The sequence below is a fragment of the Panicum virgatum genome, chromosome 4K, assembly GCF_016808335.1.
Source record: "Panicum virgatum strain AP13 chromosome 4K, P.virgatum_v5, whole genome shotgun sequence".
Lineage (NCBI taxonomy): Eukaryota > Viridiplantae > Streptophyta > Magnoliopsida > Poales > Poaceae > Panicum > Panicum virgatum.
In genome coordinates, this window is record NC_053139.1 from 44,815,357 (window position 1) to 44,840,693 (window position 25,337).

Consider the following 25,337-nt stretch of genomic DNA (forward strand, 5'->3'; position numbering starts at 1 on the left):
GAGCTCCGCGCCGCGTGTGTCTGCTGCACTGCCTGTCCTTCGCATTCGACGGCGGCGCCGAGGAGGGCGGCGCGTCCATCTTCCTATTCTGAAGTGCGCCGATTTGTTCAGGTCAAGGCGACGGACCTATCACCTATTCTGAGTTCTGACTCATTGTGTGCCAATCTTGATACATTCCAGTGTCCCAAAATGTGTCTCTGAGCCCACACTAATTAGGCACGTGTAGCCCTCTGTTGCCTTGACCTACCTGGCTACCTGAGAAGTAAAGTGTCTGATCCCGATTCGTTGCCGGATAAGAGGGATAATGCTAGAAAAAACATGAATCCCACCACGCACTTGAAACCATGACCTGCCTTTGATTGTCTGCAGAGACTGTGGTCTTTGGATCAGTATGCAAGCTGTGTTCATTTTCCTCGTGCAGTTTGCTGCTTTACGATCATGCAGATTGTCGACCATTGCCGCTTTTTTTCTTCCCCATGGAAAACTCGCATGAGACTTCAATCTCCCATGGATCCCCAAACTGCTCATGAGGTAGACGAATCGCTATCACACACCTTTTGTACTGCTTGTTCGACCAAAATGCATGCTCTTAGCTGAACCTCGGCTAACTGAATGCTTGTTCGACCCCATGGATGCCCTCGGCTAACTGAACCTCGTCACCCTCTTCCTGGTTTTTCTTTTGTGAAAATGCATGCTCTTCTCGCCCAATCGTCAGCTCCAGTAGTGTATAAGCTGGTGATGCATGCATGTCCTTGGTAGCTGTTAGTTGGCATATTAACCATTGCAGAGGTCAGACCGTCACATGCATGGACCCATCTATCTATCTATTATCTTAATAAAATAGTGTTAAAAGAAGGCATCACGTTCGCCGAGAGAATTTAAAAATTCTCACATTAATTTAAAAAAGAAAAAGTCTACATCATTAGATTTTATGAAGATCTAACAGTTTAGAGTAATTCCCATATTAATCTAAAAAAGAAAAAGTCTACATCATTGGATTAACAGTTTAGAGTAACTCAAAGAGCCATGTCAAATATGACTAATAATAGATTTAGACATATAAAATCTAGCTACCCGCGCTATTTGCGCGGGCCATCTCTAGCTGCCCTTGGAGATCAAGAGATGGCGATGGCAAGTGAATAGCGTCAAATTGAGGCACCAGAGGATTCTGCTTCGGAGAATGGATGCTCCACGCATATCTCTCTCTAACGATGTCAAATTGATGCAGCTGACTCATCTGTTTCGCTTCGGCTGCATGAAGAGAACATCGAGTTTTTGCAACCCCATTCGCTAGCAGGTAAACAAATGTGCATATAACAGAGTGGCTGTCAGCATGTTTCAGCTCCGTTTCTATTGATGTGGGAGCACGATAGGCACCACGCATGCTTGGTTCTGAACTTCTGATGCAGCCCTGAGTACTGCAAACAATGCCGTTTCTACAAACTTCTAATTCGCTCTAGAAATTGGAGCACATATCATTTTGGGCAGCATGTCGTCTTGTGACAGAATATCACCACCGATCCAGAGCCTAGCAATGGGTCTATATCTGCAACCTAATACTTGTCAAAAGAAACAAGAATTATCCTTCCAATAATCTGACATGCTAATGTTTAAAAAGAGAAAAATGTTAGTAGTCTCAGAGTGCATAAGATTCAGGTACGACGATATTTTTATTTGTTCTATGCAAAACGTTCAAAGTAAGATTTCTGAATTCATATCAAGGAATGCACATCTAACCAAGTCGGTCCATAATAGGCGACCTTAACACATTGAACAAATGGAGGTCGTATTCACAGTCACTCGATAAGTCCATAGGCGACCATAGTCAGCACCAATGACATCTGGGAAAGCTAAATAAAATGCTAATGATAATCCAGGTAAATACCTACATGCGCATCTGAAGTATCAAACCCAAAAAACAGAGCACACAACATTACCACCTGAAAAGTGATCCAAAATTTAACTGCATAAGTAGCAGAATTGCAAAACAATCTACCGTCAGTACATTGATCATCATCAGAATTGCTAAGCAACGCACATACTATTGCTTCCAGTTCACAAACATTGGCACAGTGCATAACGAAGATATATCAAGAAAGGCAGAAACCAAGAACAATCAGATTGCCACATGAAGTTTAGGGTTCACTTATTCATAACATGGTTCAACGAAGCTGCTGCACAGCAGCTCATGTTCACAAATACAACCAGACCACATGACTCGACATCGGACAGACAAACGACCACGACTCGACGAGGACACGAAACACAGACAATCTCCAGAGACACAGGAGGCACCTGCACCATACTTGTGAACACAGGGACAAAAGCCAACTCCATGGCCTAGGACTTACTGGCCACCACGGAGGCGGAGCACCAGGTGAAGGGTGGACTCCTTCTGGATGTTGTAGTCCGCCAAGGTGCGGCCATCCTCCAGCTGCTTGCCGGCAAAGATCAGACGCTGCTGGTCTGGGGGGATGCCCTCCTTATCCTGGATCTTCGCCTTCACGTTGTCAATGGTGTCAGAGGACTCCACCTCCAGGGTGATGGTCTTGCCGGTGAGGGTCTTGACGAAGATCTGCATGCCACCACGCAGACGGAGCACCAGGTGGAGGGTGGACTCCTTCTGGATGTTGTAGTCGGCAAGTGTACGGCCATCCTCAAGCTGCTTACCAGCGAAGATGAGACGCTGCTGGTCTGGGGGAATGCCCTCCTTGTCCTGGATTTTTGCCTTAACATTGTCGATGGTGTCCGAGGACTCAACCTCAAGGGTGATGGTCTTGCCAGTGAGGGTTTTGACAAAAATCTGCATACCACCACGCAAACGGAGCACCAGGTGGAGGGTGGACTCCTTCTGAATGTTGTAGTCAGCGAGGGTGCGACCATCCTCAAGCTGCTTGCCAGCAAAGATGAGCCTCTGCTGGTCAGGGGGGATGCCTTCCTTGTCCTGGATCTTAGTCTTCACGTTGTCAATGGTGTCTGAGGACTCAACCTCAAGGGTGATGGTCTTGCCAGTGAGGGTCTTGACAAAAATCTGCATACCACCACGCAGACGGAGGACTAGGTGGAGGGTTGACTCCTTCTGAATGTTGTAATCAGCGAGGGTGCGGCCATCCTCAAGCTGCTTGCCAGCAAAGATGAGCCTCTGCTGGTCAGGAGGAATGCCTTCCTTGTCCTGGATCTTAGCCTTGACATTATCAATGGTGTCCGAGGACTCAACTTCGAGAGTGATGGTCTTGCCGGTGAGGGTCTTAACGAAGATCTGCATCTGCAAAAATTAGCAGAAGCAGAGTAAGACACCATATAGATAGTTCAAATTAAATCTCTATATGGAAACTGATATTCTGAACATTAAAGAATTAATGAACATATCATTAAGTATGAAGGGAGTACTATGTGGAACAAGTACATCGTGCTAACTGCAGAACAACACAGTATTAAAACAGCATAGCAACAAAAGTGGACAGCATATGACATGGTCTAGTTGGATACTGTGTAGAAGCACAATACCAAATCTAACATGAGTGCTGAGGAAACAATTAAGCAATTATGCTACAGTATCAAAATGAGCTATGCATGAACCTATTGGCCAAGAGAAGCAGTGGTATCCACATAGATCAACAGAGAACTAATTAATTCCACAGTAATTGGTGATTAGCATCAGCCAATAGTAACCGATCTAGGTTAAAGCCAGTAAGGTTAAAGCCAGTAAAATAAACAGCAACCGTACCATCAAAACCGCACCACCTAGATGAATCGACCCAACAATCTAAATCATATCACAAGTCTAACGTGATCCAACAATTAAACGCAAGTCCAGCGGCGGAATCAAGCGCATGCCTACATGAGCCCAGTCTTAGTGATGGCAAACGAACCCATCTGTCCAACCTTATCCAATATACTCGAATTCAACATATAAAAAAAAACACAATGCACCGAGCTATACCAAAAACCCTCATCGCCGCCCGTGGATCTACAGCGCTACCCGCAAATCGACTACTGACTGTAGGACGCAAGCAGAACTGCATCAGCGCACAACCTAATCAAACCCTAAGCAACATGTATCCACGAGACTAGGACGAAGGGGAACATGTAGGGAATCATACTAGACGCAGCAGACAGGGAGGCCGCGAGGGGGATCCCGAACTCGCATACCTTGATAGGATCGTGAGAGACTCCTTCGATTCGCCTCGGTCGCTCGGAGAACTGCTTCGAGAGATTGGGGATTTTTTTTTTTTTTGAGGGGTTTTTGGATGGATGAGGAACCGAAAGGAGGCTGCCAATTTATTAGAGGCGGTGTGGGGCCCAGCGGTGAGAGGCGGCCGGACTCCCGGTGTGTACGTGGATTCTATGGGACCGAGAGGAGACGCGATTTGGGCCGCCAGAGGGTTTGCGGGCTGGAAGTTGGCACGGTTCCAGTTGGGCTGCGCTGCTATATTGGGCTGAGGGGGAAAAATGAAAAGGAAGCAATGTGCTGTGAGAAGGGGCGGGCCTGCCACTGTGCTGTGTTTTTATTTTCTACTAACAGTGTCATCACCATTTGAGGTGCACCTTCTATTTATATCGTCAATTTATGTCACATGTGGGACCAGAGCCCGCATATGACGTGTCATTGGCATAGCACGGCGGTATAGGTAATAGGTACACTGAAATGGTAGCATGGATGATCATGAACCTTTGTTTAGGCTGACTCAATTCTCTACGGGCCGGGTTCAAACAATGTAACAACCATAAAAGTTCTCCAAACTACCGTTGGTTCCATAAATAACTAATGAAGAAAAAATCATGTTTTTAGAGAAATGGAAAAAACAAACAAAAATCCAAAACCATCAAAACAAAGAACAAGCAAATAAACAACTCGCCAAGCTGTTTCGTGGAGAAGTCTCTGCTCTGTTCGTCCAGCTCAGAATTGATCAAAGCCATTATTACGTTCAAAGAATTGATCGAAGCCGGCATGGATGCTGCTGTATGCGCTACCGAACCCACGCTGCGCGCGGACCATTTGTTTACTGCAAACAAGCGAAAAATTTTAGATCGATGCGGATCGGTGCTGGCGTGGCGTCGAAGAGACCAAGAGGCAAGTTAGGAATGGATTAGCACTGGTTTAATTTGGGTTGCTTCTTCCGCTGAAGGAGATGCCGACGGGTAAATTAGTTTGAGGTTGACTACGCGCATGCATCTTAGAACCTTGCATTGGTACGTGCATGCATGCTCGAAGGATGCCATAGGCTGGCCGATCACACCACAATCATTTCTCGTAAACAAATGCGTAATTCAACTTTCGAGATGACGTGTCATGCAATAGAAGATGTTTGATCCTCGAAGCATAGACCCAGTAAATTCGATCAGTACCATATATATTGTGCATAAACGAACTTTGTTTATGCAATTATGCGTAAGTCAGCTCCGTCCTCCTCATAATTTAGTGTAGCTGCATGCAACTATAGGACAGTGACGGCGCTTCAACCAACTAAACTAAAGCTGAAGCCAAAAAACAATGTGTTCAAATGCTAGACGGAGAGAAGTCTAAAAGAATGCTAGCAGACGGATAAGTCTAAAAGAATGCTAGGCGGAGAAGTCTACTTTCGGATTATCTCCAGGCCAACTACGAGTGTCCAATTTTAGCCCTCAAATTTAAATACAACACAGCTTTATTCAAATCTATTTTTTTTCTTTTAGCTGTCTTTGGAGCGTTTTTTTTTTGGCAAAAGGGTGATGGGTTTTTTCTATACATGCATGAGTTCTGTAAGCGGATTGGAAAACAACACTTGTTGAGACAACATGGTATTCATTCAGACCTACTATATCGATGTGGTGAGACCACAGCCAGAGAAACACCTTCAAAACAGCCGAAGAGAACAAATGGCTGATTTGAATAGCTAAATGGTACAAAGTCGTTGGTATTTGAGCTTTATCGGCAGAATTGATAGTCCAACTGTCCAAGGGTTGAAAAATGGATATCTTAATCATGCTTCTCGGTTATTCAGTACTAGTCTAACAACCCGTGCTCCCGCATGGGCTAATTGAAATTAATATACAAATAAGGCTTATAGATAATAATTGTATTTATCTATCACGCCATCTTTCATGTATTAAATATTCTTGCACATACTCTAAAATATATATTTACCATTTTCTAATTGTAGTAGATTTTATTTTGCATCACACCTCTATGTTTGTTTGATATATATTTAATTGAACCATTTGGTTGTGAATTGATATCTTGATCTCTTTAATCATACATGAATACATGATGACATATGTCGTGGGTAGTATTTTTACCTAAATAATAACATAAATAATATAATAATAATGATATAAATACTAATTTAGAATTTTATTATATTGGCCCAATTTAATATTTTGTTATAATTATATAATTTAGACTCAAATTTAGCTGTTAATTTAAATTTTAATAATTATATAATTGGATAATTTATATGCAAATTTAGTGGTTATTTGTATTATTTTTATAATGGCATAGGTGGTAATTTATATGAAGATCAGGGAGTTACTTTATATTTTTTTTTATAATGGCAGGGGTGAGTAATTTAGATACATGTTTATGAGGCTAAGCTATTTTAGTTTATTTTCATAATGACATATGTGAGCAATTTATTAGAAAATATAACAATTTCGAGGACTATTATGATTAAAGTTGTCGGATTGATGGCTGAATGTTTCTGCATGAGAATTTCTAGAATTTTTTTATAGGCTGTGCACTTAGGATCCTAGATGACTTTCATGTGGAGGTTTAAAAGGAGCCTTCAATTAGTAATATAGGAAGATATATTATATACATCTTCTACATTCGTACAAGTTGCAACTATCGTGTCAAGACAAGCATCAGCATATATAGTGGTTGGTTATATCTAGATAAAGCTAAAAAAAAAGACACCTTCATGGGTCGTTGAGTGGTGTTAATCGTGGGCCCGGGTGATCCACTTGGCATTCCGCGTGCCTATAAATTGACCTGTCCGTTCACAGGCTGAGGCACAGGCACCGAGGTAGGAGTACGAGGCGGAGTCGAGTACAGCAGCTCACTTCAGACCATAGTGCAGCTCCACCGCCAAAACCCATGCATCCACCACGCTCCCCTGCGGCTGCCGCCGCGATGCTCGCGGCGGCGGCGCTACTGACCGTGGCACTGATGGCCGCCTCCGCCGCGGCGGCGCCGTGGGAGCGGCCGGACGAGGAGGTGCGGCACCTCTACGAGGCGTGGAAGGCGGAGCAGGGTCGCCCGGGCGGCAACGGCGGCGACGACGACGACCGCCTGCGCCTGGAGGTGTTCCGCGACAACCTCCGCTACATCGACGCCCGCAACGCGGAGGCCGACGCGGGGCTCCACGGCTTCCGCCTCGGGCTCACCCCCTTCGCCGACCTCACCCTGGAGGAGTTCCGCGGCCGTGTCCTCGGCTTCCAGTTCCAGAGCAGCCCCGGCCGCAACGACACGGCGGACGACCTCGCCGACTTCGGCGATGATGAGCTGGAGGCAGTGCCGGCCGCCGTCGACTGGCGCAAGAAAGGCGCCGTCACCGGCGTCAAGAACCAAGGCAAATGCGGTCCGTATACCTGCCTCCACTCCGCTTGTGAATTCTTCTCCGGCCGGTAAGAACTTGCAGTAAGCTATCGTCATCTGATGATCTTTTGGCCGTGAGCCACGACGATGCAGGTAGGTGCTGGGCGTTCTCGGCGGTGGCCGCAATGGAGGGGATCAACAAGATCGTGACGGGCAAGCTGATATCGCTGTCGGAGCAGCAGCTCATCGACTGCGACCGCAAGAGCCACGGATGCAAAGGCGGGCGCATGGATTACGCTTTCCAGTTTGTGATCAGCAACGGCGGGATCGACACCGAAGCCGACTACCCCTACACCGGCCGCGACGGGACTTGCAAGGTCGCTATTTTCTTCTTCTTCCTTTACAATTTGTATAGAGATGCAGTAAACACTGCCTGCGCGTCGTCAATGGTGATGGAGGTTTGCATTCTGGCTGCGTGCAGAAAAAGAAGAAGGTCGTGACCATAAATTCATACAGCCATGTCCCAGCCAACAATGAGAAGGCACTGCAGGCGGCGGTGGCTAAGCAGCCCGTTAGTGTCTCCATCGAGGCAGCCGGGCGTGATTTCCAGCACTACAAATCGGTAAAGTGTCGCCTAATAATGAATCGTTGCTTCAAGCGCATGAATGTTCCTTGGGCATGTTTGGAGTGAATGTTTTCCGCTCATTTCTACCATCATCGGATCATCACGCGCGCCCGCAGGGAGTCTTCGACGGCGCTTGCGGGACGAAGCTGGACCACGGCGTGACGGCGGTGGGCTACGGCAGGGCCGGCGGCAAGGACTACTGGATCGTGAAGAACTCGTGGGGCACCAGGTGGGGCGAGGGCGGCTACATCCGGATGAGGAGGAACGTGGCCGCGCGCACGGGCAAGTGCGGCATCGCCATGGACGCCTACTACCCGGTGAAGAAGCGCAAGACGGGCATGGTGCCGCTGCTGGAGATGGTTCTAGATGCCTAAGGCGCCACCCGATGATGGCCCCCTTGCTATATGGACTCACGAGAGGCACCCGTTCAGTCGACGTTTACACTTGCTCTGCGTGTGGTGTGCTGCCTGTGTGTGCGACCGTAAATAAGCTATGAATAAGGGATTTGTGTAGTTATTACACTTACAAATAATCTGTTGTGAGATGAGCTTATGTAAAATGTAATGTATGGACTTATTATAAATGAATAAACTCGTGAGTCGGCCGTACTTGTACGTGCATTTCAGTATTTGATACCAGCAGACCAAGTCTATGGATAAAACTATGACCAGAACAAGTCTACGGATAAAACTACGTATGGTACTGAATGATGACACTTTAGTAGTATAATAATAAAAAATAAATAATTTAGTAAATAGTCTTGCATAATAATATCTGCAACTTCCTTCAATTCAAGAATAAATGCCTGCAACTATTTATTTTAAGAGCTTATGGGTGGACAGGTTTGTACTGTAACATTGAGAGGTTCTGTATTTTTTTTGTGGCTCGACATCATCGGCCAGCATCATGTGGGCCGCTTGATGATTTCGGACAGGGCAGCGGAAACGAAGAAAGCAAAACCGTTCAGCCCAAACAGCATTCGGGCTGGGTTTCATTCGGCCTTACCTCCCGGAAAAAATAAGTTATTTCGCTTCCGCTCGGCCCATAAACAAATTGGATCACGGGCATTGTCCGCGACCCGCCCGGATCCGAGAGGCGTGGCGTAACCGCACCCGGCAGCCGACGCCGCGTTTCACCGGCCGGCCACGAATAAACTCGCGCCCCCCTTTCCCACGCGCTCCCTCTCTCCCACTCGCTCCGACAAAAACCCTAGACCCCGCGCCTCGCCGCCGCCAACCGCCTCCTCGCCGCCGCATTCCTCCTCCCGCCCAGCCGGTGGGTGCCTCCGGTCGTCTCCCCCCTAATCCCCCTCCCCTCTCCATCGCCGGATGCTCACTGATTCGGTCGGTGGTCTCTGTAGGTTTCAGCGCGAGAGATTCTTCAGCGGAGGAGGTGCTGCGGGGAGCTGGCGATGGGGGCGGAGGAGTGTTGCGACGACCACATGGAGGTGTCCATCAGCGACTCCTTGGCGTTCCGGGAGGTCCAGCGCGTGCTGCAGTCCGTGCGGATGGTACGGACCTTCCATCCTGGCTCGTCGCGTTTGATATGACACGGCATTGATTGTTTTCTGTAGAGGTTAACAAATTGATGCATCCCTCCGAGCCTTATAAGACTAAATCTGACGCAATACACTAGATCGATTTTTACTCTAAATTATAGGACTTGTGACGTTAGAATGTGTTATGGAGAAGTGTACTGTGTCCCAACCTTGTATTGAGAAAGCACCCCACAAACAATTTATGCAGTTTCTGACTCCTAAGTGTCCTCCTGCATATTTGAAAGGATGGCATGATCTTCGGATTCAAAGAGGTGGCTCCTTGACAATAAAATTTAAAGCTGAAATAAGTGAGGATCTTCCAAATAATTTTTATGAAGTTCCTTCTAAATGATTATTATGTAGTTCCGTAAATCACCAATTGTTGCACTTCGATTTTTTTTTTTGGTTTCGTGTTAGTTCTGTAGATATCCTGTCTGATTTATCCTAACTGCTAGAAATCAATGAAGCATTAAATGTCATACATGTTTCATCAATTTTCCGTTGAGAAATTCGCATTAAAGTTTTTTTGATTAGAATAACAAAGCTATAACACGTTCACTAATTGTGTTATGGAATATATATTCTTCAGAAAGAAATCGAGATTTGCAGTGAACTTGTCCTTTATTCAAGTTCGAAACCAAAGCTTTCTGGTGAAGACATGCCAAAATGTGCCAGATGCATGTGAGGTGTGGAGTTAGGGAAATTGAAAGGTGATTGTTTTCAAATTGTGGGTGTTTGGTTAGCAACCTCATAACACATACACTAAGGAAGCTAGTACGCACAATACATATTTTAACAGGTGAATAAATCATTTACTTGCAGTGCTTCTCTGCCTTTTTAGTTAGTAGTCGTGTTCATTATGCTTCTTGTAGCTATGTATTTCACCAAGCTTGGTGGAATACCTTGCCATTTTAAAGATTAGCAAGACAGAACCCAAAATACATCCATTATTTATTTATTGTCTTGCAAAATTTTCCTTTCTTGTCTGAGCTCGGTCTAATGATTTGAGTATGCTGCCTTTAACTCAGTGCACTAGTACAAGAAATTCATTCATGCTGTCATTGTTTATATTGGTGTCATCCAATACAACAACAACAATAACAACATAGTCTTTTTTCCCAAGCAAGTTGGGGTAGGCTAGAGATGAAACCCGAAAGAAATAAGTTCAAGGTTCAGGCACATTGATAGCTAGTCTCCAAGCGCTCCTATCCAAAGCTATCTCTTTAGAAATATTCCAATCCTTAAGGTCTCTCTTAACCGACTCATCCCACGTCAGTTTAGGTCTACCTCTACCCCTCTTTACATTATCGACCCGCTCAAGAACCCCATTACGCACCGGCGCCTCAGGAGGCCTTCGTTGGACATGTCCAAACCATCTCAGCCGATGCTGAGTAAGTTTCTCCTCAATTGGTGCCACCCCGACCCTATCCCGAATAATTTCGTTCCGAACTCTATCCCTCCTTATGTGCCCGCAAAACCACTGCAACATCCGCATCTCTGCTACACTCAATTGCTGGACATGTCGCCTTTTTGTAGGCCAACATTCAGCACCGTATAACATCGCCGGACGAATTGCTGTCCTATAGAATTTGCCTTTTAGCTTTTGTGGCACCCTCTTGTCACAAAGGATGCCAGAAGCTTGCCGCCATTTCAAACAGCCAGCTAAAATTCTATGTCTAACATCTTCATCAATGTCGCCATCCTTTTGTAGCACCGATCCTAAATACTGAAAAGTATCCTTCTGGACCACCATTTGCCCATCTAGACTAACGTCTCCCCCCTCATGCCTAGTCGCGTTGAAATCGCACATCATGTACTCGGTCTTGGTCCTACTAAATCTGAACCCTTTCGACTCTAACGTGCGTTTCCACAGCTCTAACTTCCTATTAACCACTGCTCTACTCTCGTCAACTAGCACCACATCATCAGCAAAAAGCATACACCAAGGGATCTCACTTTGTATATCCCTTGTGACCTCATCCATCACTAAAGCAAATAAATAAGGGCTCAATGCTGACCCCTGGTGTAGGCCTATGTTAATAGGAAAGTCAGTGGTGTTGCCATCACATGTCTGGACAAACGTCGTCGCATCCTTGTACATATCCTTAATGAGAGTAATGTACTTAGTTGGGATTTTGTGCTTCTCCAAGGCCCACCACATGACATTTCTCGGTACTTTGTCATATGACTTCTCAAGGTCAATGAAGACCATGTGCAAGTCCTTCTTCTGCTCCCTATATCTCTCCATCAATTGTCGTATTAAGAAAATCGCCTCCATGGTTGACCTTCCAGGCATGAACCCAAATTGGTTTTGGGTCACACTTGTCACTCTTCTTAGGCGATGCTCGATAACCCTCTCTCAAAGCTTCATCGTATGGCTCATCAGCTTAATCCCACGGTAGTTAGTACAACTTTGAACATCGCCCTTGTTTTTGAAGATAGGTACTAATATACTTCTCCTCCATTCTTTCGGCATCTTGTTTGACCGAAAAAAGAGCTTAGTTAACCATACTATTGCTCTATCTCTTAGGCATCTCCACACCTCAATGGGGATACCATCAGGACCCATCGTACCTCCATTCATCCTCTTCAAAGCCTCCCCGATCTCTACCTCCTGAATTCTCCTCACAAAACGTCTGTTGGTATCGTCAAAAGAGTCATCTAACTCAAGGGTAGGGCCCTCACTCTCCCCATTAAATAACTTGTCGAAGTACTCTCTCCATCTATCCATGATCTCCTCATCCTTCACTAGCAGTCTATCTGTCCCATCCTTAATGCATTTGATTTGGTTGATGTTCCTTGTCTTCCGCTCGCAGATCCTAGCCATCCTATAAATGTCCTTCTCCCCTTCTTTCGTGCCTAGCCGTTGATACAGGTCATCATACGCCTTACCCTTTGCTACACTCACAGCTCGCTTTGCAACCCTTCGCTAATTTATAGCCCTCGATGTTGGCTGCACTCTTGTCAAGGTGGAGGCGCTTGAAACACTACTTCTTCTCCTTAATAGCCCTTTGCACCTCGTCGTTCCACCACCAGGTGTCTCTTTCCCCTCCTGTTTGCCTCCCCTACTCACGCCAAACACCTCTGAGGCCACCTTCCGAACACATGTTGCCATCTTTAGCCACATGTCATCTGTGTCTTCTCCTTCTTCCCAAGGCCCCTCACCTGGCATCCTTTCCTTAAATGCTTGTGCCGCTTCCCCTCTAAGCTTCCACCACTTTGTTCTCGCAATCTTGGCACGTTTGTCCCGATGGACACGTACCCGAAGACGAAAGTCCGCCACCACAAGCTTGTGTTGAGGGACAACACACTCCCCAGGTATCACCTTACAATCTAAGCAATCACGTCTATCCTCCCTCCTAGCAAGGATAAAGTCGATCTGGTTCGAGTGATGTCCACTACGAAACGTCACAAGATGGGATTCTCTCTTCTTAAACACGGTATTCGCTATCAACAAGTCGTAGGCTAATGCGAAGTTCAACACATCCTTCTCCTCTTGACTCCTGCTACCATACCCAAAAACCCCCGTGCACTCGCTCGAACCCTACATTAGTCTCACCCACATGGCCGTTGAGATCTCCTATGAAGAGTTTCTCGCTGGTAGGCACGGTACTAACCATGCTATCTAGATCTTCCCAGAACTGCATCTTGATGCTCTCACTAAGGCCTACCTGAGGGGCATAGGCACTGGTCACATTTAAAACCGAATCTCCAACTACCAACCGGATTAGGATAATCCGGTCGCCTTGCCTTCTAACCTCTACAACTCCATCCTTAAGGCTCCCATCAATCAAGATGCCTACACCATTCCTACCCGGAGTTGCTCCCGTGTACCAAAGCTTGAAGCCAGTATCCTCAACCTCCTTCGCCTTCTGACCCTTCCATTTAGTCTCCTGAACGCATAGAATATTTACACGCCTCCTAATTGCTGCATCAACTAGCTCTCGCAACTTACCCGTTAGGGACCCTACGTTCCAGCTACCTATACGAATCCTAGTTGGCTCGGCTAGCTTTCTTACCCTTCGCACCCGTCGAGGGAAGTGCGAAGACCCTTGCTCATTTTTCACTACACCCGGGCGTAGATGTAGCGCGCCATTCAGGTGACGACCCGACCCTTGCTCACTTATCATCGTACCCAGGTCACGATACGACGCGCCCTTGGGGGGATGGCGACCCGGCCCTTGCCCATTGATTACCACACCCGGGTTCTGATGTAGCGCGTCGCTAAGAGGGTTACGCCTCAACGAGTTTCTTGTGGGTTTCAAATCCATTAGAGTGGCTATTTTTTATGCTGGTTTGCCAAAATCTAACGCAACCCTCCTCCTTTACCCGGGCTTGGGACCGGCTATGCTGAGACGACTCAGGAGAGAGAGTCTTCCAGTCAGCATAGGCGGAGTTATATTGGTGTCATCCAATCAAGGATTTATTTTTGACTTTGGAGCAAAACTGTACTGTTTATTTCTATGACTTGCTGAGTTACTTGAAGTACTGTACTTTGGAAAATGATTAACATGTCTGTCTGCCATTTAGGATCCATTTTTAATTGATCTAAGGGACAAAGATGAGTATGATTATCTGCTGCTCGCTGTAGACCCTACCAGAAAGAGGGATCTAGATGAGGAGGCTATGCTTGTTGTAAGTTCTTAGCCCTATCCTGACTTGTCTACCTTTCCACGCTTGAGTTATTGTCACTTCTGTTTAATGCATATGTTCCATACTTTCGTCAGACGACTTTAAAGGCACTGTCAGAAGCAGTACCCAAGATAGACATCATGTATCATCACGCACTTCTAAACAATGTAATGTAATCCTAAGTGCTTGCTCTCATGCTTTTTTTTTTTTGCTAAATGAATCATATCTTATTAAACCCTTTTTTAGATATTTACCATGTGCATATGGTACTTGAGGGAAGACACGAGGGACGCGCTTTTGGATTTAATAACCAGATTGGTATACTTCCTCAATTTTATGTTTTCTGCATGATTTGTGTGTGTATATGTGTGTGTTTTTGACTGATCTGTGTTCCTGTAGGCTGCTGTGGCAGACCAGTACCTCAGAGAATGTTTGCAGATGCTTGTGAATAACTTCGCTCCACCTAGACCACTTGTTCCAACGACGGAGCAGCCAAGATGGCTTGCAAGGAAGAAAGAAATCTACTATCAGTTGCATGAGAGTTTGAAAATGATTTCTGACACCGTGCCCTTAGCAGCAAGGATATTAAAGGATATAATAAACAGGAGTATGCCAAAGTTATTTGACACCAAAGCTGTAAGTGTTAGTTTTGTGAGATCTCTTTATTTTTGGCAGTTGTGCTCAGCACATGGTACTAACTCTTGCTAGCAGGGTTGAAGCTAACACCAATTTTAACCTGGCACACTGCTTTATAATACATCAAGGAGCATATATAATTTTACAGCAATATATGGTAAAATACAAATCTACTAGTATAAAAAATTTATTCACCCTGGTGCATTGGCAACGTAGCGTCACCCCTGGTTGCTAGACAAGCAAATAATGTATGGCATATAATAAAATTGTTAAATTCTTTGCAATTTTTATCTATGTGCTTGATGCCTTTGTGCATGCACTAGGGCCAGGCTGATTCCACGAGGATCTCTTCCAAACAATATTTTACCTAGACACTTCTAGGCTGATCCCATGCAGTGATTATCTGAAATGAACCAAGGGGCTGGGAGCTTGAAAAAAAAAACTAGCTTTTCCTGATTCACTTCCTCCTTAAAATTTAACCTATAGAATCACTTTGCACAGTGAATCTGAAGCAGGAGAAGCCCTACCAAACAGGCCCATAGTACTCACCATGTTTTCTTAGGTGCATTTATCCTCACAATTTTCTTCTTGCTAAGGGCGTGTTTGTTTAATATTTCTGCATTGATAGTTTAAGGCTTCTATTATGCGGGTATTTACGCATGCACCATTCATGCTGTTCATGAGCAATCAACCTTACCTTTTGCGATTTTCTTTGCAGAAAATGGTATCATTCGTTGAGTGCATGTTGGGTCTTGATACTGAAAGATTGGGCGACCTTATTGGAAGTACATTGTTGGAGAAAGTTGTGGATCTACTTACAGAATTGGATGTATGATCTTTTCCTTTTATATGACTAGGTAATCTATCTTGGAACCAGTTATTTATATTATTATTAATTGATTGGTGAACTCTGCAGGTTAATATAACATGGGAAGACATTCTTCAAGAGGAACACAGCAAAGGTATATTTGAGATGGAGCTTGAGGATTTGGATGATGATGAGGATAACCTTGGACAAGAAGGAACAAAGGTTTGCCATATTTGGAATGTTCTTCTACATTGCTGTTTTTTTAGTTTTAATAGCAAATGTGCTGCACTTTCATTACATACTTAATTGTAGATAAGTTAAGCCTTTTATTTGTTAGGCCCTTTTTGGAGGAAATGTATTTGCGGACAAACTTGATGGTTTAATGGTGGTTGTGTGCGAGCACCTCAAGTCGTGCGATCGTGATCGTCTATTTAAGGTGAGCAAATGGATGAACCTTAACTTCTTGACAAAATCCATTTGTCATCTTCTTTGTATGACTTATTCAGCTTTGGGAATATTGCAGCATAATTATACTAGTGATCTAGACAGATACATTGCTGCATGAAGTTTGTAATATTGTCTACAATTATTTATCAATGGCAAATTTAGTTAAATAAATGTGCATATGCACAAATTGGTATGCTTTTCTTGTTTTTCTTCTAAATTTGCGACCAACAAAATGTCCTGTACATCTAACCTCACCTAACTGAAACCAAACAAATGGTCTATGTTGTTAGAATATGAGGCTCATCTGATCCGAGGAAGAGAGACTGTGATCTGTATGTGAGTATGAAGTGATGTACCCATCACCAGAGGAGTCAGGTGGAACTTGAGACCCTCAGATACCATATGGAGGGTTGGAGGAGATAGAAAATATGCATCAGCTGCATTGTGTCATGCACTGCATTCACTGCAGCTTCTTCTGGGTGTATGTGTTGGCTTCCCAACTTCCCAGGATTTTGCAGTGGTTATCTTCTTTGACAATGGCTGGGCTTGACATCTAAACATTTCCTTCTCTTACAGCAGAAACATTAAAAAGGTGGGAATCATTTTCTTGTAGCATAGGGAATTTGTCCCTTCTTAAGACACAAAGGTGCTGGAAATAGAAATCTTTGTTACCTTAAAAATATCTCATAGTCGAGAGTTTTGCATTCAATTTCCAATTTTCAGGCTCAACTCTCTCTAGAAAATCATTTTGAGAAGATTTTATTTCTTCTAAACGTTTTTTAGGCATCTACTTGTCTAGGAGCTGCATAGCAAAATCAGGAGTTTTTCCCCCCTTCGAACCACCTACTCTGCTTCTCTGACAGCTTAACGCACTGGCTTTCCTGTAACACGCAACAACCATAGCGTTGTTGATGAGATGGATTTCCTAATAGTTCAAAGTCTTATTTAGCTTTGTGTAACCTTGTAGTTTATCAATTGTAATGAACTTTGTGCCTTTGTTTATTGAAGTAAGAACCCCTTTGTCTAAGGATTATTAGTCTTAATCATGGTGTGATCTGGTAAATTTACTCCCAAGCCTGGTTATTAAAACGACGTTTAAACGTCGTGAAAACGACGTTTTCACGAGAAAACGTTCTTGTGAAATCGACGTTTAAACGTTAAAACGTCCGTTTAAACGATAAAACGTCCATCGTTTCGTTAAAATCGACCCTCTATTCGTTTCGTCGTTTTATCGTTTTAATAACCCTGCTCCCAAGCTTCCGTACTAAGGAGTTCTTATCTTTGACTTCGTCCTGTATTCGATTTATTATGGCCCATAGAAACAGTCAGTATCACCACACCAACCCAACCTCCAGATTATTCAAGGGATCACAGATCAGTCTTAGGAATTGATCTGAAACCTGGTAAAGGTAAGCATACTGGGTTGCAAAAAAAAAAAAACTGTAGAACCGGGTCGTGTACACCAATAATTTCTACTATTGCCCAGTTTTACTTCATGCTACGCATTTCCTTAGTTTCTTTTTCCCTTTGAGATTGTTCGTCTTTCTATGATTGTTTTTCTGTAATTGTCAACTGCAACTCATCAAATGCTTTCTGAGAATTGTTTTATGTATATAGTTGTTATGACACTGAATGTGAAGTAAATGCATATAGGCGCTTCCGTTTTGCTATTGCTCATGTTCTGTTTTGACCTGAACAGGAATATTGCATTTTGAAGACTATATTTCAAAAAGCTGTGCTGAAGGTGCACAAATCCAAATTTGCCCAGGTTGAGATTCACCTTTTCTCCTCCAAGTTAGAGTCACTATGCCTTACCATCTTGTATTGACCCTTCGATTTTGACCTTGCAGTTTATCATGTTTTATGCCTGTTCCCTGGATCCTGAAATCTGCGGTGTTGATTTTGCTCTTTTTCTTACCGATATTTTTACTAAGGAGGAAGATGATGCAATAGCTAGGTAAGCCCTTGGAACCTTTCTGTTCGTGATTGGAAGCTAGCCTTAACTTCATAACTACCATAGCATGTTCTAATCATGCCTTGGCTATTGACGTTTTGCCTTACTCATGTTAGGAGATTTTGGCACCATAACTGTGTTAATCATCTATCTATTATTTGTTTCCCCTCAAACACACAGGAGAGCTGCGTATTTTTGTTTTAAGAAGAGGAAAAAAGGGGGTAAAGAACCCCTTACAAAAGAAAAAACCACACACCCTCTTACAAACACCACACCACACATGCACACACCCAAAGAACACTATAAAAACCAAATAGGACTCGAACTGGGGTAACACGACCTTTGCTCTAAGCACCAATCAGAAACTAGCCTGCTTCTAAAGATGAGCTAGTTAGCAACCTAATACCCTTGGCACCAACTATGCCCCATAAGTTAAGCTCCTCCAGGGCTGCAATGAGTAAGCTTATTCGGTGAGGTAGCCCGTAGCCCCCATTGAAAACATAACGGTTGCGATGTTTCCAAAGGAGCCAAACACCTCAGATGATTATGGAATTAAAACCTTACCTAATCTGACCATCGAGTTTCTTGCTTGATCGAGCCCACCAATCATTAATATATCTATTCTTTTACATATTATCTCATTATAACTTTACTACATTTGTAGCAAAAAGGTTGTAGTAGATTCAGAGCATGAAATAACCAGCACCTTTTATTCTGAGATTAATTTGTTGCTAACTTGATAAATAACCTATATGAATTGACAGTCAAAGAAACACCAATGACAGGAGTTATATTTTGAGTGCAGAATGTCTGCTGTTTCATATGTTGGAAGCTATCTGGCCCGGGCAAGGTTCATTTCTGCAGATACCGTTGTTGCTGTGCTCAAAAGGTGGCTATGCTCTGAACACAGAATGTGTATGTTTTACGCATTTATTCATCTGAAATTTATGTTATATTTATTGCACAGGTTAGTGGAATGGTGCGATTCTTATTGTAAGCTTAAGAGGGATCCTTTGAAGCCTATAGATCATCAAATATTTTATGCTAGCTGCCAGGTGTGTTGTGGCAGTTTTTGCATATATTTAGCTAAACAAGAGAAAAATAGTTGGTCAGATACTTATGTATTCTAAATTGTCCCTTTGCCTCTTCAATCATCAAATGCAGCACCCTGAACATTTATCTGCTGTTTTACTTACCTTGCAGGCTGTGATGTATGTCCTTTGCTTTCGGTTGAGATCTATTATGGACTACCCAAATCTTAAATCACAGCTTTTTCAAATGCCAATCGAGTCTATATTGATGGACCGACTGGAGCCTCTAAAGGTTTTATGACATTCCCTACCACCTTTATTATCTCATTTTGCAGAAACCTCGTCTTTTGCCTTCACATAAATGTTTAATGGTATTTGACATGCTTTTGATGTTGTAGGTGTGTTTGCCTTCAATAGTAAACGAGTTCCTGAGACAGGCTAGGGCTGCCAGGCTGTTCAATGCACCTGTGGATTTGCCACTTGAAGATATAGTTGAATCTGATCTATCGAAGGCTTTTGGAGGAGCTAATAGGCTGGACATGTTCTTCCCATTTGATCCGTATCTCCTTAGAGAATCTGACAGGTTTGTATTATCAATATCAAAATAAGAGTCCTTTTCTCTTCATGTTCTACATCTGCATTGTGCAGAACACTGTTTTAACACAGCTGCTATTTGTTCTTGTAATTTTTTTGAAAATTGTACAGCGGGGAAGCCCCCCGCTGTGGTAGGGTGTGTGTGTGTGTGTGTGTGTGTGTAGATAGATAGATAGATAGAAGAACTGTACAAAAGGCCGATGTGTTCTTGTAATTAGTGTTTGTTCTGCTTGGTGACCCTTGTGCCTTTGCAGATATATTCGTCCAAATTTTGAGTTCTGGTCCTTAGTCCAGACAACATACAGCAACAACAGTGATGATGACGAGGAGCTTGGCGACCTTGACGCACCTGGAATGAATGTGGATAGCTTGGATGACCATATTGAAATCGATTTCAAGGATGATGATGATATTGAGTATTCGATGAACAAGATGTCCATAACGCCACACCGCTCCTTCCATCCAATGGCTATGAGCAGTGGTTCCGGTCTTAGCATGCCTGCTAGGATCAGGCCTTCAGTGAGCCCTCCATCGTAGTTGGCCATCACAAGATCGTTTAATTGTACTGGCTCTTTACCGAAGACAATACTATGAAGTTGCATGTGCTGAGGGGGGTATGACAATCATGCAGATATGGAGCTTTCTCTCGTAGTTGGTAGTGGGGTCAAAACCCGTTCTTTTGCAATACGTAGGTTACCATTTGAGGTGAAATGTAAAGTGTATGTGTACCAGGGAACAGAGTGAAAACTGGTTTTGCGATTGTATACTTAGGCAGCCCTTGGTGGTGTATTATGGTAAAGATAAAACCTATTTCTATGTAGAAGTAGAACAGTTAGCTGAAAGGATTCCTGTTGGACAGTCTAACATGATAGTTTCGGCGATGTTTTATGCTTTATGTCTTTATTTAACAAGACAAGACTATCTGAAACTCTCTACTGCCTGCCGGTTGAATTGTGATGTTGGATACTGTCTTGGTCGGGTAGTCGTTTCATCCTGCATACATAGGACACAATACGCAGCTTGATGCGGTTGCCCTGTGGTATGTGGACCAATGCTTTTGTGTGGATTGCTGGGACTGCCTCGTCATTTCGACATCTTGTACAGTTGTTTATTACTACTCTGTACTGTACAGATGACCTCAGTTTGTGTTGCAAATGGGGATGCAGTTAATGGTTCAGCTGCAAGTTATCTTCGATTCCTCGTCATTTCGACATCTTGTACAGTTGTTTATCAGTACTCTGTACGGTACAGATGACCTCATTGTGTTGCAAATGGGGATGCAGTTAATGGTTCAGCTGCAAGTTATCTTAGGCTCAACAAGTAATTTTATTTTATGTTAAGGTTTCGGTTGTAAAAAGAGTTTTACTTTAATTCTTTTTGTTCATCAGCCGAAAACGGCCAGTTTTTCCAGCGAACTCTCTCTCATAGAATACTATTGAATTGGCTGAAATCAGCCAGCTTTTCAACCAGCCGATTTAGTCTGGTGGGGGCACATTGATTGGTGGTATCTCTTTGGTTTCGGTGGGTGTCTACTCGGATGCTGAACGTGTGACGTGGCTTACAAAATTGCGATCAGTAACCAAAGTATATGTGTACATGACAATGCTTCCATTACCTGCTGCTGATTGTCCTCGTGAATCTGACGTCACGCTGTTTGTCCTCGTCCATCAGCTGCTATTAACCGACTAGCGAGAGTCCCAGCCATCGCCGCAAACAATCAGCATCGTTTATCCCCAGCACTTCGAGCTCCCTCGTCCCTCCCCTCTGCGCTCCATGGCTTCCGACTTCAAGGCGATCCCCCTGATCGGTACGCGTTAATTATTATGAATTCCTTATCAATTGCGATTCCTTCTCACCACTACAGTCTAGATACGATTCTTCCTCCAAAGATTCAGATTCGGGATATCCGGATCAGACTCTGCGGAGATGCCCAAATCTATTCTGTCCCACGCATTTGCTCCTCCATCCGGATTTGCATATTCTGTGTGGGTTCAGAGCCAGTGGTTCTGGTTTCTCTTTCACCTCTTTCTTTCCTGCGGCAGTGCTGACAGCTTCTGAAAACGGGTGCATCTGCTCGTGCTCCGGAATCTGATTGATACCAGACTCTCATTTTTGAGTCGACGCAGCTCGTGCCTTTTGTACTCTCTTTGTGCTTTTTGCAGTCTCGAGTCATAAGAGTTGTTTCTTCCTACCATTGCCAGATGTTGGCCCGCTTGTCGAAAAGATCGATGATCCGAATATGGCCAACGACGCGGATTTGCTGGAGGTTGTGCGGATGCTGGACGACGCTTGTAAGGAGGCCGGATTCTTCTATGTGGTAATCACTTAGCAGACAACCTTTCTCCAAACCTCTAAGCTAACTGTATCAGTTAAGGTAGGTTTGTGACAATATAACCAATGATGCTTAGGCGTCTGAACTCTGAAAAGGACTTGGAAGCTGCTACTCATTGATGTTCTGAACTTCAGTTAGCAATAATCCATTTTGGATTCTTTAGTAAAATCATGTCTGGAAAACGTGTTTATGCGTACTATAGTTGTTATGATGTTTGAAGTAAACATGACTACATGAGAAGTAACAATATGTGGAAATCAAACATTAACAATGTATGAGGCATGCACTGAAGTTACATCGGTACTATCCTGTAAATTACTGATGCTCATATCATGCTCAATTTTGTGATAGGTGTATGTGTACAGTTAGCTTTCCTTTTTTTTCTGTTAATGAAAAAAAGATGAATCTTTAAACAATCTGTAATGTAAAGCTAACCAAGGAAAATGCTGTCTGCACGTTGTTAACAGAAAGGCCATGGTATTGCTGAGTCGCTAATGAAGGAAGTCAGGGATGTGACACGCAAATTCTTTCACCTTCCTTATGAGGAGAAATTAAAGATTAAGATGACACCTGAGAGTGGATATAGGTTTGGTTACTTAAACATGTCCAACTTTTCCTAGTTCTGTTTGGTCCTTTGGGAAACTTCTGACTGTTTATTTTCAGAGGGTATCAAAGGATAGGGGAGAATGTTACCAAGGGTAAACCTGATATGCACGAAGCAATTGATGTAAGTTCACATTTTTTCTCTGTATTTTCTTCTCATGTTTTGACCTGTTCAGAGCTAAACCTGAAAACAAAAATGGCAGTGCTACACTCCTATTAGACCTGGCAAATATGGAGATCTTGCTAAACCAATGGAGGGATCTAATTTATGGTATGTTTCGAAACTCAAACTTTCCACTTCTTTTCTCCGTTACATCTTAGAGAACCACAAAAGACCGGTCAGACCCGTCTGCCCCAGACAGCCAGCCAAAACATATTACATCAATCATATATGCAGCATATTAGCACAAGATAACTTAGATAGCATAAATTAAGGATGGTCCGGTCTAACTTGATTTTTTGTGGACTAAAACTTGAAACATATATGATATGAAATACTCCATTTGGCTGCAACTTTCTTCATCATTCATCATGTAGAGCAGTACTGAAACAATATCTGAATCTAGACATGATTTTCTTGTGCTAAAGTGGACACTCAATTGATGTTGCTTCTACACTATTAAAAGGATGTTTTTTCTGCCAAAGGAACTAATCATTTGCTTTCATACAGGCCAGAAAATCCATCAAATTTTGAAGCACTGCTGGAGAACTACATCAATCTATGCAGAGGTCCACTTCTAGACCTACTTTAAAAAATCTTTTTCACTCGTGGCTACCAGTGTTCATGATGCCATTTTCCGTTGCAGATCTTTCAAGAAAGATCATGTGTGGTATAGCCTTGGCATTGGGAGGGGCAATTGATGCGTTTGAAGGAGAAACAGCTGGAGATCCTTTCTGGGTGCTAAGGTTGATTGGTTATCCAGTAGACATTCCAGAAGAGCAGCGCACTGATACTGGATGGTAATCAATATATGTCGGCCTTTGGTATTTTGCATTATGCGTACTGAGTACGGTTGCCTCTCTGACCGCTCTTTTTTTTGTATTCAATGCATTCTATGACGAATCCAGTGGAGCTCATACAGATTACGGCAAGTACATCTTTCCAAGATTTTTTTTATTGAAATTAGATTTTTGTATGTGGAATTGAGGATGATGATTACTTCTGGTTGGTATAGATAACACACATCACAATGGCTATGTTGCATATAAAGAAAATGGCATGCTTTCTCAATCTTTGTTGCTCTCTGAGGATTGTTGGAATCTCTTACCCAAATTCTGAGATCATTCTCCTCATTTGGTTAACACTGCAGGACTTCTGACACTGGTTAACCAGGATGATGACATATGTGCCCTTGAGGTATTTATTTATTCAGTCTCATATATATCTTGTATTTGTAGCCACAAGCTGGATATATATAGCCATATTCAGTCTCTATATCCACAAGCTGGATATATATTCAGTCTCATATATATCTTTGTATTTATAGCCACGAACCAGCCTCTATATCCACAAGCTGGATATATATAGCCATATTCAGTCTCATATATATCTTGTATTTATTTAGGAGTTCTTATTAAACTCTCTGTCTAGTCTGTTCTGTTCTCTCCAAGATGAGAACTTGATTTAACAATCAATCAATCATAATCAATCGTGATATGCTTACTTTTAATAGTGCTCTCCATCTTGATAATCTCTATAAATTCTTCTGTGATGCAAATTTCAGGTGCAAAACCGCTCTGGTGAGTGGATATATGCAACTCCAATTCCAGGAACCTTTGTTTGTAACATTGGTGACATGCTGAAGGTTTTCTTTCTTCTCTTGTTTGCATGTTCATTTATATCTGATTGTTTTACGGCAATAGGAGCTTATATGTTATGGTTCTTGGTTCAGGTATGGTCCAATGGAATATATCAGCCCACACTTCACAGAGTTGTCAACAACTCCCCTCGTTACCGCATATCTGTTGCTTTCTTCTATGAGGTACTAGCAATTTCTTTCTCGCGTGCTCCTCATGTCAACTTGCTTCCCTTCTTATTTTTGTGAAACCAATGGTGCAGTCCAACTTTGACGCTGCCATAGAGCCTGTTGAGTTCTGCCGGGAGAAAACTGGCGGTGCTGCCAAGTACGAAAAGGTTGTGTACGGGGAACATTTGGTAAAGAAAGTGCTGACGAACTTTGTCATGTAAATTTGCTGGGCTGCAGATGTGGAAGGAAAAAAAAACTGTATCGAAATATTCATCAATAAACATGTCTGTCCATTCGTGTCATTGCAGTGAATTTATTGTCTTTCAGTTTTGTTCTGTAAAGTTTTTTCTTTCAGTCTCTATACCTTGTATGTTTAGTCTTGTTTTCTCTTCTGTTGTGTAAATACCCTTTCTTTCAATAAAATTTCAACAGCGGGGGCCTCCCTCGCTGTTTTCGGTTCAAAAAAAAATTATTAAATGCCTTATCCATTCCTATTTGTTGAGCACTTGATGCCCGCAAGTTACAGCACATCAGGGAGCATCCATGATGCAAAATTAACTTGAGTTGCAACGCTGATGATTCGGAAGGGAAAGGAAACTGGGAGAGATCGATCACTCCAGCGGGTGCGCGCAATTTCGTATGCCCCGTCTCTGAA

General features: G+C 43.4%; 4 protein-coding genes across 5 annotated transcripts; 3 read left to right on the forward strand and 1 right to left on the reverse strand.

The window, feature by feature from the left end:
- Positions 1-2,090: 2,090 nt before the first annotated feature.
- On the reverse strand, positions 2,091-4,309 carry LOC120704295 (polyubiquitin-like). Its single transcript, XM_039988640.1, has 2 exons — positions 4,153-4,309; positions 2,091-3,265 (listed from the first exon to the last, which is right to left on the reverse strand). The coding sequence occupies exon 2, from the start codon at positions 3,263-3,265 to the stop codon at positions 2,348-2,350; it is 918 nt and encodes a 305-aa protein (XP_039844574.1). The 5' UTR covers positions 4,153-4,309; the 3' UTR covers positions 2,091-2,347.
- Positions 4,310-7,005: 2,696 nt separating this feature from the next.
- On the forward strand, positions 7,006-8,769 carry LOC120704294 (ervatamin-B-like). Its single transcript, XM_039988639.1, has 4 exons — positions 7,006-7,559; positions 7,670-7,893; positions 7,998-8,138; positions 8,258-8,769. Exons 1-4 carry the CDS (start codon positions 7,076-7,078, stop codon positions 8,513-8,515), a joined length of 1,107 nt encoding a protein of 368 aa, XP_039844573.1. The 5' UTR covers positions 7,006-7,075; the 3' UTR covers positions 8,516-8,769.
- Positions 8,770-9,267: 498 nt separating this feature from the next.
- LOC120704292 (RNA polymerase I-specific transcription initiation factor RRN3-like) lies at positions 9,268-20,713 on the forward strand. Of its 2 annotated transcripts, none has more exons than XM_039988637.1 (16): positions 9,268-9,416; positions 9,502-9,651; positions 14,209-14,313; positions 14,406-14,477; positions 14,557-14,628; positions 14,710-14,946; positions 15,665-15,775; positions 15,863-15,976; positions 16,092-16,190; positions 17,901-17,969; positions 18,052-18,158; positions 18,961-19,044; positions 19,123-19,210; positions 19,359-19,478; positions 19,585-19,769; positions 20,035-20,713. In XM_039988637.1, the coding sequence occupies exons 2-16, from the start codon at positions 9,553-9,555 to the stop codon at positions 20,315-20,317; spliced, it is 1,845 nt and encodes a 614-aa protein (XP_039844571.1). In that variant the 5' UTR covers positions 9,268-9,416; positions 9,502-9,552; the 3' UTR covers positions 20,318-20,713. The 2 variants fall into 2 exon arrangements, with proteins under 2 accessions (XP_039844571.1, XP_039844572.1); XM_039988638.1 differs by having other exon boundaries at positions 9,330-9,429; positions 20,035-20,701.
- Positions 20,714-21,405: 692 nt separating this feature from the next.
- Positions 21,406-25,023, forward strand: LOC120704296 (2-oxoglutarate-dependent dioxygenase 33). Its single transcript, XM_039988641.1, has 12 exons — positions 21,406-21,587; positions 21,982-22,097; positions 22,580-22,698; positions 22,776-22,839; positions 22,919-22,986; positions 23,386-23,444; positions 23,522-23,675; positions 23,784-23,803; positions 24,026-24,072; positions 24,440-24,520; positions 24,608-24,697; positions 24,775-25,023. The coding sequence occupies exons 1-12, from the start codon at positions 21,554-21,556 to the stop codon at positions 24,901-24,903; spliced, it is 981 nt and encodes a 326-aa protein (XP_039844575.1). The 5' UTR covers positions 21,406-21,553; the 3' UTR covers positions 24,904-25,023.
- Positions 25,024-25,337: the final 314 nt, after the last annotated feature.

Coding starts and splice junctions, on each gene's coding strand:
- LOC120704295 (XM_039988640.1), bottom strand. CDS start 3,265: ATGCAGATCTTCGTTAAGACCCTCACCGGCAAGACCATCACTCTCGAA.
- LOC120704294 (XM_039988639.1), top strand. CDS start 7,076: ATGCATCCACCACGCTCCCCTGCGGCTGCCGCCGCGATGCTCGCGGCG. Junction 7,560..7,669: donor CAAGAACCAAGGCAAATGCG/GTCCGTATACCT, acceptor ACGACGATGCAG/GTAGGTGCTGGGCGTTCTCG. Junction 7,894..7,997: donor GCCGCGACGGGACTTGCAAG/GTCGCTATTTTC, acceptor GGCTGCGTGCAG/AAAAAGAAGAAGGTCGTGAC.
- LOC120704292 (XM_039988637.1), top strand. CDS start 9,553: ATGGGGGCGGAGGAGTGTTGCGACGACCACATGGAGGTGTCCATCAGC. Junction 14,629..14,709: donor TGGATTTAATAACCAGATTG/GTATACTTCCTC, acceptor GTGTTCCTGTAG/GCTGCTGTGGCAGACCAGTA. Junction 15,776..15,862: donor ATCTACTTACAGAATTGGAT/GTATGATCTTTT, acceptor TGAACTCTGCAG/GTTAATATAACATGGGAAGA.
- LOC120704296 (XM_039988641.1), top strand. CDS start 21,554: ATGGCTTCCGACTTCAAGGCGATCCCCCTGATCG. Junction 22,699..22,775: donor ACACCTGAGAGTGGATATAG/GTTTGGTTACTT, acceptor GTTTATTTTCAG/AGGGTATCAAAGGATAGGGG. Junction 24,521..24,607: donor ACATTGGTGACATGCTGAAG/GTTTTCTTTCTT, acceptor TTCTTGGTTCAG/GTATGGTCCAATGGAATATA.